Raw genomic sequence first — 19,190 nt, forward strand, 5'->3', positions numbered from 1 at the left:
ATCCTGCTAAGCTAACAATTTTGGGACCCGCTATCTCTGTTGCTCCCGCTCCCGCCCGCTCCCGCCCACGACAATCTAAAACCCGCCCAATCCCGTGAGATTTGCGTTGGGTCCCGCGGGACCCGCGGGATCCCGCTCCCAATGCAGGTCTCTACTGCAAACTTCAATTAGCCAGCTAGGTTTGGCTAGCGTTCTCCGGCTCGTCGCGGTAAAAAAAAAACTCAAACACCACATGTAACCCTAAACAATGTGGGGAGAATGTTCTTAAGCGATACAGTTAGTGTATCTTGCTCACATTCCCCCGTCACCAATATAAAGCTGGTGTTTTACCAACTTTTCTTAACTATTCTTCTTCTTTCCGTTACTTCCACCCCCTCCCGGCCATCTTCTCCCTCGCCTCCCTCTCGCTGATTGGATTGTTCCTTCAGGTAGTTTTTTCTTTTTCTTTTTTCTTAAAGTAACTAAATTCTTATTACATATAAAGAGAAATTACACTTTTTAAACATCAAATTAAATACATCAACATTTGAAATTAAACACCCAAATTTCCCATAGGGCTACACATATATCCCATGGTATTTTTCTTTTTTCTTTTTTTTAACCAAAAATTACTTTTAGTATGAAAGATATACTATGCACTTACACAAACAAATAATAAATGACACAGATATATGATATGTCATTCAAATCATTTTCCGCATTGTTTATATTTTTTTGGCCTCCTCATCATCTGTGAGGTATTGTGGTCCTTCGGCATGCTCCCAAAATATTCCCATTTAATTTATCACAGCCAACTAAAGAATAAACTGAAAAATGTAAAATTTGCCACCTTAGAGGGACGACTATCCTCTTTTTTCCTCACTTCATTTGATGTTTTCTTTACACTAAATCACTGAAGAACAGTGGGTTTGTGTTGTGATCAGTGTGCCTGGTTGTAAGAATGTCAAACCTTAATGGGATCCTGAAATCACAGGTTGATGCCCCCCCATATGTTTCATGTCCACCCATCCATGCATTTTCTGTATCCACTTGTCCAATTCAGGGTCACATGGGGTCTGGAAACTATGCCAGTAGCATAGGTGGTTGCAAAGAAGGGAATAACCTAGGATGCAGTGTCAACCCACAGCAGGAATCTTACACTATTCATGCATATGGACAATTTGGCAGAGGTGTGGACTCGAGTCACATGACTTGGACTCGAGTCACAATTTTAATGACTTTGGTCTCGACTTGGCACTCGACTCGGACTTTAACACCAATGACTCGTGACTTCACTTGAACTTGAACCTTTTGACTTGAAAAGACTTGATACACCAATTGACCTTACACCAAACAAAAAGTTTATTTTAAAAACGAATACATTCCTTGAATTAATTAACGTTAACTGTATTCATTTCCAGCCAGTTTATACGAACTCCCCAGAATCCCCAGCTCACAACACAACATCCAATCAACTTGCAGAAGCGAAGCATGAAGTAACGTGATTTTGCAGAGCGCCAGTCTGACAAAAATGATACCTAGGGTTATTTCATTTGCTTTCACAAATTATGAGGTGGTCAACAAGAAACGAACTGCAGTATGCAAAACATGCGGGTCAAAAATTACAGACAGAGAGGCTACAACATCCAACTTCGTTCGACATCTGAAGTTACACAAAGAAAGGTAAGTCGAGGCTAATGTATAATGACTATAATGTCTAGTTAATATTAGCCTAATGGCTTGGCGAATTCTAGCTTGCTAGTTACATCATGTGGCTGGAAAGTCATTTTGCATACATTGAAAAAAGTATTACGGGTTCCCACACAGATGTAAGTCCGAAATAAGATGACAAATCTACTTTTAATCAGACAGCTAGCACTACAATGTGCTAACCTCGATCGCAACAGTGAAATCGCACGGTAACCTAACGTTACCGTTACTCCCGTCATTGAAATAGTTTAATTTACACTGATTACTGTGTAAACGGTTTATCTGTGTTTTGAGCCTGAGCCGAGACACAGTCATTGCACCCAAGACATACACAGCTGGCAGATGGTAGCGCCATAATCAGGTCTTAAAAAAAATCAACTTGAATGATCAGAATTGACTATATTGTATATGTGTTATACTATTGTATATATGATCAGATATTATGGTGTTACCTGGTGTTATTTTAAAAGCAGATTTGTACTGTACATATGTATATATATATATATTCCCTTTATTATATACATAATTTATTCATTCATTCATTTAAAATCTCAAATGTTTTCCTGGATCTGATCTTGCATGATGCTGCAGAGACTGAGCCGCCCGTGTCTGTTGTTGATGAGGAAGAGCAAGATGAACTTGGGCAAGGGGAAGGGCTGTTTGCTGCATACCATATGAGGCAGAAGAAGAGTGTTGGTACCACTCCAGCACAACAGCTAAGTCACTACCTTGACATATCTGAAGGTCAGAATGCCCTTTCATTCTGGGCAATGAACAAAAAAGCTCTTCCTTCACTGTTCCGAGTGGCCATAAGGGTCTTGGCAGTGCCTGCCTCCAGTGCTCCAGTGGAGCGAGTTTTCAGCTACAGTGGCATCATACTATGGCCCCATCGTGCACAAATGACTGACAGACTTTTTTCCAATTTGGTCTTTTGCAAATGTAATCCTTAAAAGGGCTCTAGGATAACAAAAAAGCACAATCCTACAGATGATTAAAACTGTTCATGCATTTGTTCTGTTTATGCATCTGTTGTATTTACCTCTCTCTCTCTTTCTATCACACACACATTCACCACACACACACATTCACATATAGTACAGCACATGTAAAGTAGGTCGGCAACTTTAGAAATATATATTCTAGAAAGCATCTGTTGTTTTTTACATTTTAATTTAATTTCCACATAAAACATGCAGCTACATACAGTATAATGTCACTTTAACAGTAGTCGTACAGAAAACGTATTTTATTTAATAAACATTGGTTCAGTATGAGATGAGGTTGGGTATTGTAAAAAAGGACAGTAACAAAAATAATGCTGTTGTACTGGGTTAATATTTACTGTGAAATGCAATGTCAGCACTCCTTTTTTTCTCTGATTAAGTTCAGTTGCACTTGCTGCTGTCCAATAAATACACCTTTTTAGAAGCATTTATAATTTCTGAAAATTATTTATTATTACCTAGTAATAAAATAACATATTTGGTCAAATGACTTGTTCAGGACTCGAAATTCAAAGTTTAGGACTTGGGACTTGACTCGGGACTTGCATGTCTTGACTTGGGACTTAACTCGAGACTTAAGTGAAAGGACTTGAGACTTACTTGTGACTTGCAAAACAATGACTTGGTCCCACCTCTGCAATTTGGTAACTCCAGTGCACTGCAGTATGTTTTTGGACTGTTGGAGAAAACATTAGGGAGGGCATGGGAACATGCAGATCTGAGACAGAGCGTCTTTTTACATCAAACATTTTTTTAAAATATAATGAATTAATTAAGCTAACTTTTAAATGAAATGAGAGTGTTTTGGGACCATATTTAGGGTTTAAACTATAGAAATAAGCACATATTACCATTTCTAGTGACTCTACCAAACATCCGCGAATCCTCATTCGCAACAGGTTTTGGAACGTAACCTCGCGAATGTCCGAGGTCTGACTGTATATTTCTCAGTACAAACGTAGTGTGTAATATGAAATTAAAATGTTTTTTGTGATATTTCTCAACAGTTTGGATTAGAAGAGATAAACAAATCACATAAATATAGTCACTCATATGTGTTAAGTAGAACTCTTGTATGTTTTTTATACAGTAATTGCAGCAATGGACAGGGCAGACATGTTCGACCCCTATCTTGATGGTCCCAGCATGTTTACTGCTGGGGGAATGCTGGCCGCCCCTGGGCCAAGCATGACACCATTCCCTGGATCTGTGGGGCTGCAAATGCCCACACCTACACCAGTGTGGAGCGTCTGGCCCCAGCAAGGGAGCGAGGCTCCCGTTCCACTCCTGCCACCAATCACCATCCCTGTTGCGACGGAACCACCCAAGAAGGGTAAACGGCGTCGCCAGAAGTGCAGAAACCCCGAGTCCTTCAGCTCGAAATATCAGAGGCTGATGGATGTAACCTATGGGACTGCACAATATTGGTCCATGGACATTGGTTTAAATTGTGCCACTCCTGAAAGTAACACTAGTACGTCAACCCACGCAAGATGTGGGGTAAAGAGGAAGTGGTGCAGGGAGGCAGAGGTCCAGGGTCAGGGTAGTGAGGAAAATGGTGGCCAGAGTGGAAGTGAAGAAATGGAAAGAGCTGCCAAGCAGAGCAGGCAAATGGCTGCAGATACTGAAGCTAGCCGGCCATGCCAGGATGTTCCAGTGCCAGGATGTTCTACAGAGCAGCACGGGTGGAATGCTGTTCCCTCCTGTGTGGAACAGGACTGGAACCTGGAGGACCTGGAGTTGCTGAACAGCATCCTCCAACCTGATGAGAGGCCAGTCCCTGCTGCAACAACGGACTGGCCTCTAGACTCGTTTGAGGGATGGGTCTCGGACCAGTTGCTGGACCCATGCTTCAAAAGTTGGGAAACACTTGAGACTGCCCATGTGCAGGATGGACATGGACAAGTCCCTGTCTCCCAAGTTGAAGGGAGCCAGGAATCCATGGTGGAGCCCCTGATCCAGGTGCAGCAGGAGAGCTCAGGGAATAAACTTGACCCCGAAGAGCTCATCCTGCAGCAGATCCTCGTTGAACTTTTTAAAAACTGTAAATAGTGTGGGGGCATTCTGAAATAAACTTTTAATAGCAAATAAGAGAGTGTTGTCTTTTAATTGTACAAGGTACTTAAAAACTTACACTCAGCTGGGTGAAGGCATGGTGCTCATACATATATGTTATCAGATGGGCATAGCATGGCCCTAGAACCTTCATCAAATAAAAATGAGATCCAACGAGTCCTCTGTCACGCCCCGCTCCGTCCGCTCCCGATGTGTGCCACGCCCACCTCGTTACCTCGTGTTCAGCCCTAATTGTGCTTGCCTGTGTCCTGTTAAGTCTAGCTTGTCTTGTGTATTTAGTCCTCGTCTGAGTCAGTCTTCCCCAGATTAGTCATTGTAGTGTCATGCGTTGGTCCTGTTTCCTTGTCTGTCAGCCTGTAATAAACCCCGTTTGCCCGTCAGTCCGGCTCCATTCGCCTGCTTCCCTGCTCGCCTTAAGCCGAACGTGACAGAATGACTAATCTCCACGACAACACGACGCGGGAGACCGAGCACCACCGGCTCGGTCTCCTGCAAGATTTCGTGTATTGGCGATCCCAGCCCGAGGTCCTGGAGGATCCGGTAGCCCTGGAGCTGGCCACCCGGGGCGCGGACCTCCTCAAGGAAGAGCGCCCGCCCGGACAACAGTACCCGCTGCAGAGGGCACGTAAGTGCCTTCGCCGCCTGAGCCAGCGCTTGGTTAGCAGCCGGGAGAAGCGGAGCAGAGAGCTGGCGGAAGCAACTCCAACGCTCTACCTAGGAGCCTGCTCTCTGCTCCCCGCCTGGGAGGACACCGCCGCAACCAACCTGGCCAGCTTCCCGCCGGAGAAGCCGCCTCCCTTAGAAGCGTACTTCTACCGGCCGGAGCGTCTGGGACACGGAGGAATACGCGCCGTGAGAGACGCTATTCCCCGGGTGCCGAGAGCCCTTAAAGGAACAGCGCCAACACGCTCGGCATCCCTCCTGCCTGCTCCGGACCTGTATGATCCGGATCTGCCCGCGGCTGCACTGCCTGCTGCTGCCGCCGATCTGCCCACGGCTGCACCGCCTGCTGCTGCTGCCGCCGCCGATCTGCCCGCGGCACCACCTGCTGCAGCTGCCGTCGCTCTGCCCGCGGCACCTCCTGCTGCAGCTTCCGCCGCTTTGCCAGCGGCTCCGCCGGTCCTGCCTGACCCGCTGGCCCTGCTTGTCCTGCCTGCTCCGGACCTGCATGCTCCGGACCTGCCCGCGGCTGCGCTGCCTCCTGCTACCACCGATCTGCCCGCGGCTGCGCTGCCTGCTGCAGCCGGCGATCTGCCCGCGGCACCGCCTGCTGCTGATGCTGCCGCTCTGCCCGCGGCACCGCCTGCTGCTGATGCCGCCGCTCTGCCCGCGGCAACGCCTGCTGCGGCGCTGCATGCTGCCGCCGCCGATCTGCCCGCGGCTGCGCTGCCTGCTGCCGCCGCCGACCTGCCCGCGGCTGCGCTGCCTTCTGCCGCCGCCGATCTGCCCGCGGCTGCGCTGCCTGCTGCCGCTGCCGCCGATCTGCCCGCGGCTGCGCTGCCTGCTGCCGCCACCGATCTGCCCGCGGCTGCGCGGCCTGCTGCCGCCGCCGATCTGCCCGCGGCTGCGCTGCCTGCTGCCGCCGCCGAACTGCCCGCGGCACCGCCTGCTGCTACGCCGCCTGCTGCTGCCGCCGCCGCGAAACCAGCAGCACCGCCTGACCCACCTGTCCCGCTTGACCCGCCTGTCCTGCCTGCTACAGCTGCCGCCGCTTTGCCCGCGGCACCGCCTGCTGCAGCTTCCGCCGCTTTGTCAGCGGATCCGCCTGTCCTGCTTGACCCGCCTGTCCTGCCTGCAGTCCCTGCAGCTGCCACCACTCTGGCTGCGGCGCCCGCCGAAACGCCACCTGTTGGCCGCGTGGTGGTGGCGGCCCCTGCTGGCCCCGTGACGGAGGCGCCCCCTGCTGGCCACGTGACGGAGGCGCACGTCATGCCGGCACCTGAACTGCCTGTTTCGCCTGTCCTGCCGGCTCCTAAACTGCCGGTTTCGCCTGTCCTGCCGGCTCCTGACCTACCGGTTTCGCCTGTCCTGCCGGCTCCTGACCTGCCGGTCTTGCCTGTCCTGCCGGCACCTGAACTGCCCGTCTTGCCTGCCCTGCCGGCACCTGAACTACCCGCCTTGCCTGTCCTGCCCGGCCAGCCCTGCTCCTGCTCGCCTGTTCTGCAGGCGCCTAAACTGCCTGAGGTGGCCGCGGTTGCGCCCCCTGCTGGCTGCATGATGGTGGCGCCCGCCGAGGCGCCCCCTGCTGGCTGCGTGCTGGTGGCGTCCGCCGAGGCGCCTGCAGTGGCCCCTGCTCTGCCTGCAGCGGCCCCTGCTGGTCGCGTGCTGGCGGCGCCCGCTGAGGCGCCCCCTGCTGACCGTATGCCCGAGGCGCCCTTACACCGGCAAGGCCGACGCCCCCCAGGACCCCGCCTGTCAGTGTCCCGAAAGGGACGGGGCCATAGGCGTGGGGCCCGGTTCCCGCCCGCCCTGCCCCCTGGCTCGCCCTTGCTCGCCTTGGCTGGGGCTCCGGGGCCACCTACGGTTCCTCCGGCTCGGGGTCGGCGGTCGCCTTCGGGTCCCCCCCTGGATCCGCGGTGCCGGTCCTCGGTCCCTCCTCCGGCTCCATGTCGGTCGCCTCCGGGCCCCCCTGCTCCGGCTGGGCGTCGGACGGCGCCTTCGCCGGCTCCGGCTGCGCCTCCGCCTGCCGCGGCTTCCCCCTTCTGCCTGCCTGCACTGGTGTTCCCTCCTGCTCCCTCCGTGTCCCCTCCGTCACTCCCTCGTCCCGTTCCCTTGGCCCCTGGGTGGTCCCCTCCTGCTCCCTCCTCCCTCTCCCCTGCGGCCCCTCCGGCCGCTGCCCGTCGCCCGCTTGGGCTCCCTCGTGCTCCCCTTGTTCCTCCTCCCTTTCCGTGTGTCCCGCCTGTCTCTGCTCCTCGTCCCTCTCTGGCTCCTTCGTTCACTCCTGGCCCTTTTGTTCCGCCTGTCTCCCCTTCTGTGTCTCCCTTCCTTGTCTGCCTGTCCGCTTTCCCTGTTCTTTGTCGGGTTTTGTCCTTCGTCTCGTCCCTGTTCCTGTTTTGTGTCTCGGTCTTGTTCCCTGTTTTGGGTTGATGTTTTGCTTTGTCTTCCAGGTCCTGTTCCCCAGTTCCGTCTCGTCCGTCGCCTCCTCTCGGGCGCGCCCGGTGTGCGCGCCTTTGGGGGGGGGTTATGTCACGCCCCGCTCCGTCCGCTCCCGATGTGTGCCACGCCCACCTCGTTACCTCGTGTTCAGCCCTAATTGTGCTTGCCTGTGTCCTGTTAAGTCTAGCTTGTCTTGTGTATTTAGTCCTCGTCTGAGTCAGTCTTCCCCAGATTAGTCATTGTAGTGTCATGCGTTGGTCCTGTTTCCTTGTCTGTCAGCCTGTAATAAACCCCGTTTGCCCGTCAGTCCGGCTCCATTCGCCTGCTTCCCTGCTCGCCTTAAGCCGAACGTGACATCCTCAGAAACACAGGAGTGTCTATCCTGCGAGCGAATGTGTGAGACGGAGGGAGAGCCCAGCCTTGAAACACCACAATGGATTTATCTTCTGTGCCACGCCCCCTGGTGGATCTGGAGTGTCCTGTATGTGTGTCGCCTTCTCTCAGTCTCACTGCAGGTGAGTTTCCCCTGTGTGCGTGCTACCTGAGGTCCACATTAAATTCCATGAAAAGGGCCTCTGGAGGGGAGAATTGCAGCCAACCTGCACGACCGCAATTTTGGACTTTTGCTCAGCGTATTTGACTTTTTCACATTTCTCTAATAGCAGTCCTGTTCCTGCCTCCCCCCGCCAGAATGTTTTCAGTCCAACGCTACCTTAATCAGCTTCATATGGTCTTTAATAAGCTAATAATACATGTGGCAGGTTGAAAGCAGAGTGGGTTGGAATGAAAACATTCTGGCAGGGGCACGGGGTGCCAGGAACAGCACTGCTAACTACTATCCTAATATATTAATATAGTCACCCCTTCACATTCTTGAGGGCTAAAGGCGGAAGATCTCCATGAATGTGACAATATCCACATAATACTTGGGCCCATTATATATGCTAAATTAACGGTGCTAAAAAGTAAAAAAAAATATTCACAGGTGGACTGTGAGATTGCGTGCTCATAGAAGCAGCTAACACATGAGTGAGGCTTCCCGCCGAGACGAAGACGTGGGGCGTACCCAAGCCAAGACACATATGTAGCGCCCCCTAGCTTGTCTGGCTATGTGTTGGAGTGCGCCCCCGAATCCTTTCCTTTGATATGAGATCTCTCTCTAATGTTAATCAATGCAGAAAGGGAACTAATTATTTACCACATACAAACAGGAAGTTAGTACTGATACTGCTCAAATTAATCTAACAACTGGCGATGTACAGTATAGTTTTAAATACATTCATCTCCCCCCAATATCGGTCGTATTTAATTCTTGCTTACCTTCACAGTAATATAACATTCCTTTACCCTCTTTTTAGAACAAAGATGTTACCTTTACCAATGAATTATCAACAGGGGGAAAGAAAGAACAAAAAAAATGTACAAACATCATAAAGTTTAACGGTTTACTGGAAATATGCACATAAATTAAAATGTTACTGAACAGTATTTCTCACCCCAATCAGGACAATACCCCAAATCATTACGTATACAATCTTAAAGCCGGCAGTTGTATTCTAAACTGAAATAAACCTACAATGAAAACCTGAGGTGAAATTAGGTACCCAATCGAGTCAGCGATGCAGGCCTGAGGCGAGGCTGGTGAGCGGAGAGGCCCAAATAACTGGCCGCTTCACGTCAAAGCGCCAAGGAAAAAAAACTTGCCCTGTTATGGCTGGTTGTCGGCGTCCTCACGTGAGCAGCGCTGTGGTGGCGCAGCGGAGGAAAATGGATGTCCACATCCCAAACAGGGGGGTTTTGCCGGGATCAAAGTTCGTGGTCCTGGGCCTAAAGCAGGAAGGCCGAGTAGGCTACTTGCCTGCACAGTCCCTGCAAACTTCAATTAGCCAGCTAGGTTTGGCTAGCGTTCTCCGGCTCGTCGCGGTAAAAAAAAAACTCAAACACCACATGTAACCCTAAACAATGTGGGGAGAATGTTCTTAAGCGATACAGTTAGTGTATCTTGCTCACATTCCCCCGTCACCAATATAAAGCTGGTGTTTTACCAACTTTTCTTAACTATTCTTCTTCTTTCCGTTACTTCCCCCCCCGGTCATCTTCTCCCTCGCCTCCCTCTCGCTGATTGGATTGTTCCTCCAGGTAGTTTTTTCTTTTTGTTTTTTCTTAAAGTAACTAAATTCTTATTACATATAAAGAAAAATTACACTTTTTAAACATCAACTTAAATACATAAACATTTGAAATTAACCACCCAAATTTCCCATAGGGCTACACATATATCCCATGGTATTTTTCTTTTTTTTTTTTAACCAAAAATTACTTTTAGTACGAAAGATATACTATGCACCTACACAAACAAATAATAAATGACACAGATATATGATATGTCATTCAAATCATTTTCCGCGTTGTTTATATTTTTTTGGCCTCCTCATCATCTGTGAGGTATTGTGGTCCTTCGGCATGCTCCCAAAATATTCCCATTTATTTTATCACAGCCAACTGAAGAATAAACTGAAAAATGTAAAATTTGCCACCTTAGAGGGACGACTATCCTCTTATTTCCTCACTTCATTTGATGTTTTCTTTACACTAAATCACTGAAAAACAGTGGGTTTGTGCTGTGATCAGTGTGCTTGGTTGTAAGAATGTCAAACCTTAATGGGATCCTGAAATCACAGGTTGATGCCCCCCCATATGTTTCATGTCCTCCCATCCATGCATTTTCTGTATCCACTTGTCCTATTTAGGGTCACAGGGGTCTGGAAACTATGCCAGTAGCATAGATGGTTGCAAAGAAGGGAATAACCTAGGATGCAGTGTCAACCCACAGCAGGAATCTTACACTATTCATGCATATGGACAATTTGGTAACTCCAGTGCACTGCAGTATGTTTTTGGACTGTTGGAGAAGACACAGGGAGGGCATGGGAACATGCAGATCTGAGACAGAGCGTCTTTTTACATCAAACATTTTTTTTAAATACAATGCATTAATTAAGCTAACTTTTAAATGAAATGAGAGTGTTTTGGGACCATATTTAGGGTTTAAACTATAGAAATAAGCACATATTACCATTTCTAGTGACTCTACCAAACATCCGCGAATCCTCATTCGCAACAGGTTTTGGAACGTAACCTCGCGAATGTCCGAGGTCTGACTGTATATTTCTCAGTAGAAACGTAGTGTGTAATATGAAATTAAATTTTTTTTTTGTGATATTCCTCAACAGTTTGGATTAGAAGAGATAAACAAATCACATAAATATAGTCATTCTCATATGTGTTAAGGAGAACTCTTGTATGTTTTTCATACAGTAATTGCAGCAATGGACAGGGCAGACATGTTCGCCCCCTATCTTGATGGTCCCAGCATGTTTACTGCTGGGGGAATGCTGGCCGCCCCTGGGCCAAGCATGACACCATTCCCTGGATCTGTGGGGCTACAAATGCCCACACCTACTCCAGTGTGGAGCGTCTGGCCCCAGCAAGGGAGCAAGGCTCCCGTTCCACTCCTGCCACCAATCACCATCCCTGTTGCGACGGAACCACCCAAGAAGGGTAAACGGTGTCGCCAGAAGTGCAGAAACCCCGAGTCCTTCAGCTCGAAATACCAGAGGCTGATGGATGTTACTTATGGGACTGCACAATATTGGTCCATGGACATTGGTTTAAATTGTGCCACTCCTGAAAGTAACACTGATACGTCAACCCACGCAAGATGTGGGGTAAAGAGGAAGTGGTGCAGGGAGGCAGAGGTCCAGGGTCAGGACAGTGAGGAAAATGGTGGCCAGAGTGGAATCGAAGAAGTGGAAAGAGCTGCCAAGCAGAGCAGGCAAATGGCTGCAGATACTGAAGCTAGCCAGCCATCAGAGTCTCTGAACCATCCTGTGCCAGGAAGTTCTACAGAGCAGCACGGGTGGAATGCTGTTCCCTCCTGTGTGGAACAGAACTGGAACCTGGAGGACCTGGAGTTGCTGAACAACATCCTCCAGCCTGATGAGAGGCCAGTCCCTGCTGCAACAACGGACTGGCCTCTAGACTCGTTTGACGGATGGGTCTCGGACCTGTTTGTGGACCCATGCTTCAAAAGTTGGGAAACCTCCTGGGACAGCCAAACACCTGAGACTGCCCATGTGCAGGATGTTTCCCAATTACCTGGACAAGTCCCTGTCTCCCAAGTCGAAGGGAGCCAGGAATTCATGGTGGAGCCCCAGATCCAGGTGCAGCAGGAGAGCTCAGGGAATACACTTGACCCCGAAGAGCTCATCCTGCAGCAGATCCTGGTTGAACTTTTTAAAAACTGTAAATAGTGTGGGGGCATTCTGAAATAAAAGTTTTATAGCAAATAAGAGAAATAAGAGAGAAAAACAGTGGGTTTGTGTTGTGATCAGTGTGCCTGGTTGTAAGAATGTCAAACCTTAATGGGATCCTGAAATCACAGGTTGATGCCCCCCCCATATATTTCATGTCCACCCATCCATGCATTTTCTGTATCCACTTGTCCTATTCAGGGTCACAGGGGTCTGGAAACTATGCCAGTAGCATAGATGGTCGCAAAGAAGGGAATAACCTAGGATGCAGTGCCAACCCACAGCAGGAATCTTACACTATTCATGCATATGGACAATTTGGTAAGTCCAGTGCACTGCAGTATGTTTTTGGACTGTTGGAGAAAACACAGGGAGGGCATGGGAACATGCAGATCTGAGACAGAGCGTCAAGCCCTGAACCCACAGGTATGAAGCATCAGCGCAAACCAATGATGGGGGGGGGGGGGGGGGAGTGGGGTTCCCCAGGACACCCCCTCAGACAACCAACGGCATTTTCAAGCATTTTTCTTTATAGCTTTTACATAAATTCTATGAAGATTACGCTATGGTTTACATTCAAATTCATAAAATAACAATTACGTTGTGACATCAAAGTTCTAGAATCTTCTGGCAGCTTTATAAAAAGCCAGTCGCCAGTTCATTCTATCAAACTGATATTCAACCTGACAGGCTCGAGGTGTGTTCTTAACAAGGCAGATGGATTCTCAGCAGCATTCTCAAATTGTCGATCCATATCGTTATTATCAAGCAAACGGTAGGTAAACAGTAAGCGCTCATCCATTCGCGCTTCGTGAATTCACAGATCCGCAAAAATTTCATTGGAACCGAACTTATAAGTATCCGCGATTTTTTCGCACATCTGCGAAATCCTCGAAAAACCCTACAGAAGTGTTTATGTTAAATTTTCGTAATAATTTACAAGTTTTCATGCTTTTAAGTGTAAAATTGGTAAGAAAAATTTAGTTAATGAAGATTCTACTTTGGGGAAAGTTCAAGGCATACAATATAAATCAGTTAGAAATCCCTTAAAAAACGTGGCTTTCATGTGGAAACGTTCCTATTTATGTACATACTGTATTGTACCTTTACAAGATGCGAATCCCATTCGCAAAGTTTATTCCCTTTGCAATCGTTATGACCTGTACGTCCGATCGTCCCGTGTGCCACGCGCCCTCATCTAGCGCGTCTGGAATCCCCGTGTGATCAGTGCTGTTTCGAGTTGCTGTCATTAGTCCTGGGCAGGGCTGGACAGGTCATCTGGCGTACCGGGTAATGCCCGGTGGGCCGACGCACATTTTTGGGCCGGCCCGGGGCCCTCCCCTGGATCGTAGAGGCCTCTCCCATATACTAAATACACACAAAATTAAAAGGATGCATTATCCCCTAGGATATTGATGGCTAGAATATACTATTTATATTTTCGATGTGGCTTGCCATTTTATATATCTCTCATTTTGTTATACATTCTTATTATGGTGGGAGTAGGGTGTAATTTTTATTTGGAAAAAAAAAACCTGTAAAATCCCTACAACAAACTTAAAATATAATACATAGTAATGTTTTGAAGTCAAACTAAGCTGTTCCTTTTGTATTTAATGGTTTTCCGTTTGAGGGTTTTGCAAAAAACTGCAGTGCATGATGGGTAGGATCTAAAGGCTGCCTAACGTCCTCATCCGTCTGACGACTGTTGCACGCTCGGTTCCCCGCATGCGCGCGCATGCGCACTCGGAGAGACGCCATGTTGCTGTGTGCCGGCTGCGCGATCGGTTCCGCGCATGCGCCACCGTGTTGCTGCACGATCGGTCCCATGCAACGCTTTGCGGCAGACAGCGCGTTTTCGGACCCGCACATACTGGACTGTTTACAGCGAAACTCTAAAGCAACATATATCTATAATTTTTGAGAGCGTTTAAAGGCAGTCATACATGTGAATTGTGTCTGTGCGATATGTATATGTTTGTAGCATCACCGTATTTAGTTAAAATAATATGTATTTTTTTATATGGACACGTGCATTATGTTTTAGTTTAAGTTCTTTCTGTGTATTTGTAAACTACTTACTACTTACTTATAGGTTTTCTTAATGACCTGTTTTGAGTGTCCTTTTTATTTCTTAAATCCATCCTTTTCTGTTAGTAAATATATATATATATAATTTTTTAAAATAAAATGTAAATGGTTCATAAAAATAGTTTCAAAAACAAATTTAAGAAATATCAGAGGGCTGCGTAAAACTCATCGCTGGCTTCCAACGCAGGGGAACCGATCGTGCAGCCGGCACACATCGGACAGTGACAGCCGTAAAGCGTTTCGTGGGACCGATCGTGCAGCAACACGGCGGCGCATGCGTGAAACCGATCGTGCAGCCAGCACACATCAGGCACTGACAGTTGCGTTCAACTTGCTTGCAGCGCTGGCTTAAAGCAACGCATTCTGATCCTGACGTAATGCATTACGGTTAGATGCATTGCGACCTCTCACCCGGCTGCACAAACTGGAACCGCACATTTGCCCTTATTGGCTGAAGAATTTAGTTACACGCATGACGTTTGTATCCCAGGCAGTTCCAATGCGTAATCTGCTATTTCTCCCGAATATCATGTAAAGCAGTGAGAACTGGTTTTCAGTTAATTTACCTGGTAAAATAAAATTTAAACAAATGACACAAATGCTCTAATAGTACACGTAAGTTAGTGGTTTATTTATTGTTAGTTACTGTAATGTTGTGCTGCTTTATTTGGTTAATCGTCCAGCCTGTGAAGAAGGCATTCAAGTAAGAATTGCCTTGTAGTATGACTCATTTCCTGGCGCGTACAATTTATATTAGGTCAGCGTTCACGGTTCGACTTCTGATATTCAAATCGAGTTCAAGGTCAAACTTGTTTGTTCGACTTTCAAGAAATTTGAGTTGTAGTGAGTTCGAGAACAGAGGTACCACTGTATGTATATAGTTTAGCCTAACCCAGCCACTTAAGGGAGCAAGCCAGCTGAACTAGGTGCTGGTGTTCTGTCGATATATGCTGCCTTGTAGAAAAATGCTACCGTAGTGCTAATCGATAGCCCTAACCCTAACTCTTACCCTAACCCCCCAAAACCCCTATAACCCTTACCTTAACCCTAACCCCTAAAACCTAACCCTAACCCTAATCCCAAGACGGTGGAACTGCACTGCACTCGATAGCACGTCTCGATAGGTAGTATTTTATGACAGAACACCTGTCCCAAGCCCGGATTAATGGGGAGGGTTGGCATCAAGAAATAGAGATCTTAACTGCATCACTGATGTCAAAATGTGGGAAATATGTGGTTGTATAAATAAATGCATTAAAGTAGGTTAATGATTCTGTGCTGTCTAAATTGTATAAAAAATTAGGCCAGTCCAGCCCTGGTCCTGTGTATTTAAGTCTGCGTTTATGTATGTTTCCCGAGTCCTGTCATTAACGTCATTTTAAGTTTGCTGCCTGTTCCATTGTCCTGCTTGTCTTTACCTTTTGATTAAACCCTGTGTACACTTTTTACATCAAACATTTTTAAAAAATATAATGCATTAATTAAGCTAACTTTTAAATGAAATGAGAGTGTTTTGGGACCATATTTAGGGTTTAAACTATAGAAATAAGCACATATTACCATTTCTAGTGACTCTACCAAACATCCGCGAATCCTCATTCGCAACAGGTTTTGGAACGTAACCTCGCGAATGTCCGAGGTCTGACTGTATATTTCTCAGTACAAACGTAGTGTGTAATTTGAAATTAAAATGTTTTTTTGTGATATTTCTCAACAGTTTGGATTAGAAGAGATAAACAAATCACATAAATATAGTCATTCTCATATGTGTTAAGGAGAACTCTTGTATGTTTTTTATACAGTAATTGCAGCAATGGACAGGGCAGACATGTTCGCCCAGTATGGTGATGGTCCCAGCATGTTTACTGCTGGGGGAATGCTGGCCGCCCCTGGGCCAAGCATGACACCATTTGCTGGATCTGTGGGGCTGCAAATGCCCACACCTACACCAGTGTGGAGCGTCTGGCCCCAGCAAGGGAGCGAGGCTCCCGTTCCACTCCTGCCACCAATTACTATCCCTGTTGCGACGGAACCACCCAAGAAGGGTAAACGGCGTCGCCAGAGGTGCAGAAACCCCGAGTCCTTCAGCTCGAAATACCAGAGGCTGATGGATGTAACTTATGGGACTGCACAATATTGGTCCATAGACAATGGTTTAAATTGTGCCACACATGAAAGTTCCACTGATACATCAACCCACACAAGATGTGGGGTAAAGAGGAAGTGGTGCAGGGAGGCAGAGGTCCAGGGCCAGGGCAGTGAGGAAAATGGTGGCCAGAGTGGAAACGAAGAAGTGGAGAGAGCTGCCAAGCAGAGCAGGCAAATGGCTGCAGATACTGCAGCTAGCCGGCCATCAGAGTCTCTGAACCATCCTGTGCCAGGATGTTCTTCAGAGCAGCACGGGTGGAATTCTGTTCCCTCCTGTGTGGAACAGGACTGGAACCTGGAGGACCTGGAGTTGTGGAACAGCATCCTCCAGCCTGATGAGAGGCCAGTCCCTGCTGCAACAATGGACTGGCCTCTAGACCCGTTTGAGGGATGGGTCTCGGACCTGTTTCTTGACCCATGCTTAAAAAGTTGGGAAACACCTGAGACTGCCCATGTGCAGGATGGACATGGACAAGTCCCTGTCTCCCAAGTTGAAGGGAGCCAGGAATCCATGGTGGAGCCCCAGATCCAGGTGCAGCAGGACAGCTCAGGGAATACATTTGACCCCGAAGAGCTCATCTTGCAGCAGATCCTGGTAGAACTTTTTAAAAACTGTAAATAGTGTGGGGGCATTCTGAAATAAACTTTTAATAGCAAATAAGAGAGTGTTGTCTTTTAATTGTACAAGGTACTTAAACAGTCAGCTGGGTGAATATGACAATGTCTACATAATACTTGGGCTCATTATTAAAAATGCTAAATTAACGGTGCTAAAAAGTAAAAAAAATATTAGGTGAACTGTGAGATTGCGTGCTCATGGAAGCAGCTAACACATGAGTGAGGCTTCCCGCCGAGACGAAGACGTGGGGCGTACCCAAGCCAAGACACATATATCCCATCGTATTTTTCTTTTAACCCAAAATTACTTTTCGTATGAAAGATATACTATGCACTTACACAAAGAAATAATAAATGACACAGATATATGATATGTCATTCAAATCATTTTCCGCATTGTTTATATTTTTTTGGCCTCCTCATCATCTGTGAGGTATTGTGGTCCTTCGGCATGCTCCCAAAATATTCCCATTTAATTTATCACAGCCAACTGAAGAATAAACTGAAAAATGTCAAATTTGCCACCTTAGAGGGACGACTATCCTCTCTTTTCCTCACTTCATTTGATGTTTTCTTTACACTAAATCACTGAAAAACAGTGGGTTTGTGTTGTGATCAGTGTGCCTGGTTGTAAGAATGTCAAACCTTAATGGGATCCTGAAATCACAGGTTGATGCCCCCCCATATGTTTCATGTCCACCCATCCATGCATTTTCTGTATCCACTTGTCCTATTCAGGGTCACATGGGGTCTGGAAACTATGCCAGTAACGATGGGTGCAAAAATGGGAGTAACCTAGTGTAACTGACATTAGTCTGTCAGTGTAGTTTTTTTTCTTTTACGTGTTGTTATAGGTTTTGCATAATTAAACGAAACTAAGCAATTGCGCAGAACTGTTGTTCTAACTTCCGTTATTATTGAGGTACAATAGAATTAAGCACGTTTTTTCCCCAAGTCCAGTTCGTTTTGCTAACGGATCCAGCTTTGTGTGCTTTCCATCTAAGGACAAAGGAATAGAAGGTTTTTAGATAAAGGTTAATAATAAGTGTAAACGGTGGGTAACATCCTCTGAGTGTGGTGGTGAATCCATAATTTTTGCCAGGGGATTTAGGACAGGAAAATACAATGTAGCGAAATCAACCAAGAGGGTCTTGCTGCAGACGCCTGTAGAGTGGAGCTCCACCAGAAATACGTCACCTCCACAGGAAACACGTGATCTTTATGGACGTAAAGTGGAACTCCGGTTAGGGTTAGGGTTAGGGTTGAGGTTAAGGTTAGGGTTTATTCGCTGTGACACAGAGTTGAGGCCACGTGTTTCCTGTGGAGGTGACGTATTTCCAGTGGAGCTCCACTCTACAGGTGTCTGGCAGCTGGACCCTTCTCAAATCAACATTAAACCTTTCATAGAATGAAGTGAACGGTTTGACTAACGTGAAATGGTGCCACCTACTGTCCGGAATAACAATCGCATCAGGTGGTTATAATGACTGGATTTTTACTGGTTTTGGAATGAATCGACTTATTTCTACCTGAATTATAAGACATGTCCAAAAAAAGTATGTGGGTTAAACAATTTGTCATCTTGCACTTCTGAGTTAGATTTTATTTAGTTTAATTTAGTTTTAATTTTATTTAGTTTAATTTAGTTTTATTCACTTTTGGGGGAAATTTCTGTTTAAATCTGCTTTAAAACTGTTGCAGAAGTTGAAATGCTATTTAGTTACAGCTCCATCAAAGCCAAAATGTTGGATGTTATAACACTTCCGTTCAGTAATTGAAATGACACACCATGAATTTAAGCGTTCAACCCACAAACACATGAAGCACAAATCAGTTGCTTAGTCCATTTCCTAGGTAATGTAATGTAATGATGACTGTGTCTCAGACTGAGCGGATGGATACTGGTGACAGATGAGGACAGGTGATACAGTGCTTCAGAAAGTGCGCTGTCTGTATCTGCAGCTTCTAAATCAGTTACAAAGCTGCTGCTGCTCTGGATGGTGAATGGAGCTGTAGTGACCTAATCTCTAACAGGTGTCTATTGTAAGTTGTCGTCACTGCTGAGCATCAGGCCTCAGTGGTCAGGAACACAAAGCTGTGGATTCCTATATTCTGTTCAGTGGTGAGCAGGATTCCCATTGTCAGAAACACACAT

The 19,190-nt window shown here is 47.0% G+C and overlaps 1 protein-coding gene across 2 annotated transcripts; it reads left to right on the top strand.

The window, feature by feature from the left end:
• Positions 1-12,838: 12,838 nt before the first annotated feature.
• Positions 12,839-17,095, top strand: LOC140578267 (uncharacterized). Of its 2 annotated transcripts, none has more exons than XM_072698691.1 (2): positions 12,839-12,953; positions 16,072-17,095. In XM_072698691.1, exons 1-2 carry the CDS (start codon positions 12,896-12,898, stop codon positions 17,037-17,039), a joined length of 1,026 nt encoding a protein of 341 aa, XP_072554792.1. In that variant the 5' UTR covers positions 12,839-12,895; the 3' UTR covers positions 17,040-17,095. The 2 variants fall into 2 exon arrangements, with proteins under 2 accessions (XP_072554792.1, XP_072554793.1); XM_072698692.1 differs by having other exon boundaries at positions 12,870-13,939; positions 14,570-17,095.
• The last annotated feature ends 2,095 nt before the right edge of the window (positions 17,096-19,190 follow it).

The sequence above is a fragment of the Paramormyrops kingsleyae genome, chromosome 13 (genome assembly GCF_048594095.1).
Source record: "Paramormyrops kingsleyae isolate MSU_618 chromosome 13, PKINGS_0.4, whole genome shotgun sequence".
Taxonomy (NCBI): domain Eukaryota; kingdom Metazoa; phylum Chordata; class Actinopteri; order Osteoglossiformes; family Mormyridae; genus Paramormyrops; species Paramormyrops kingsleyae.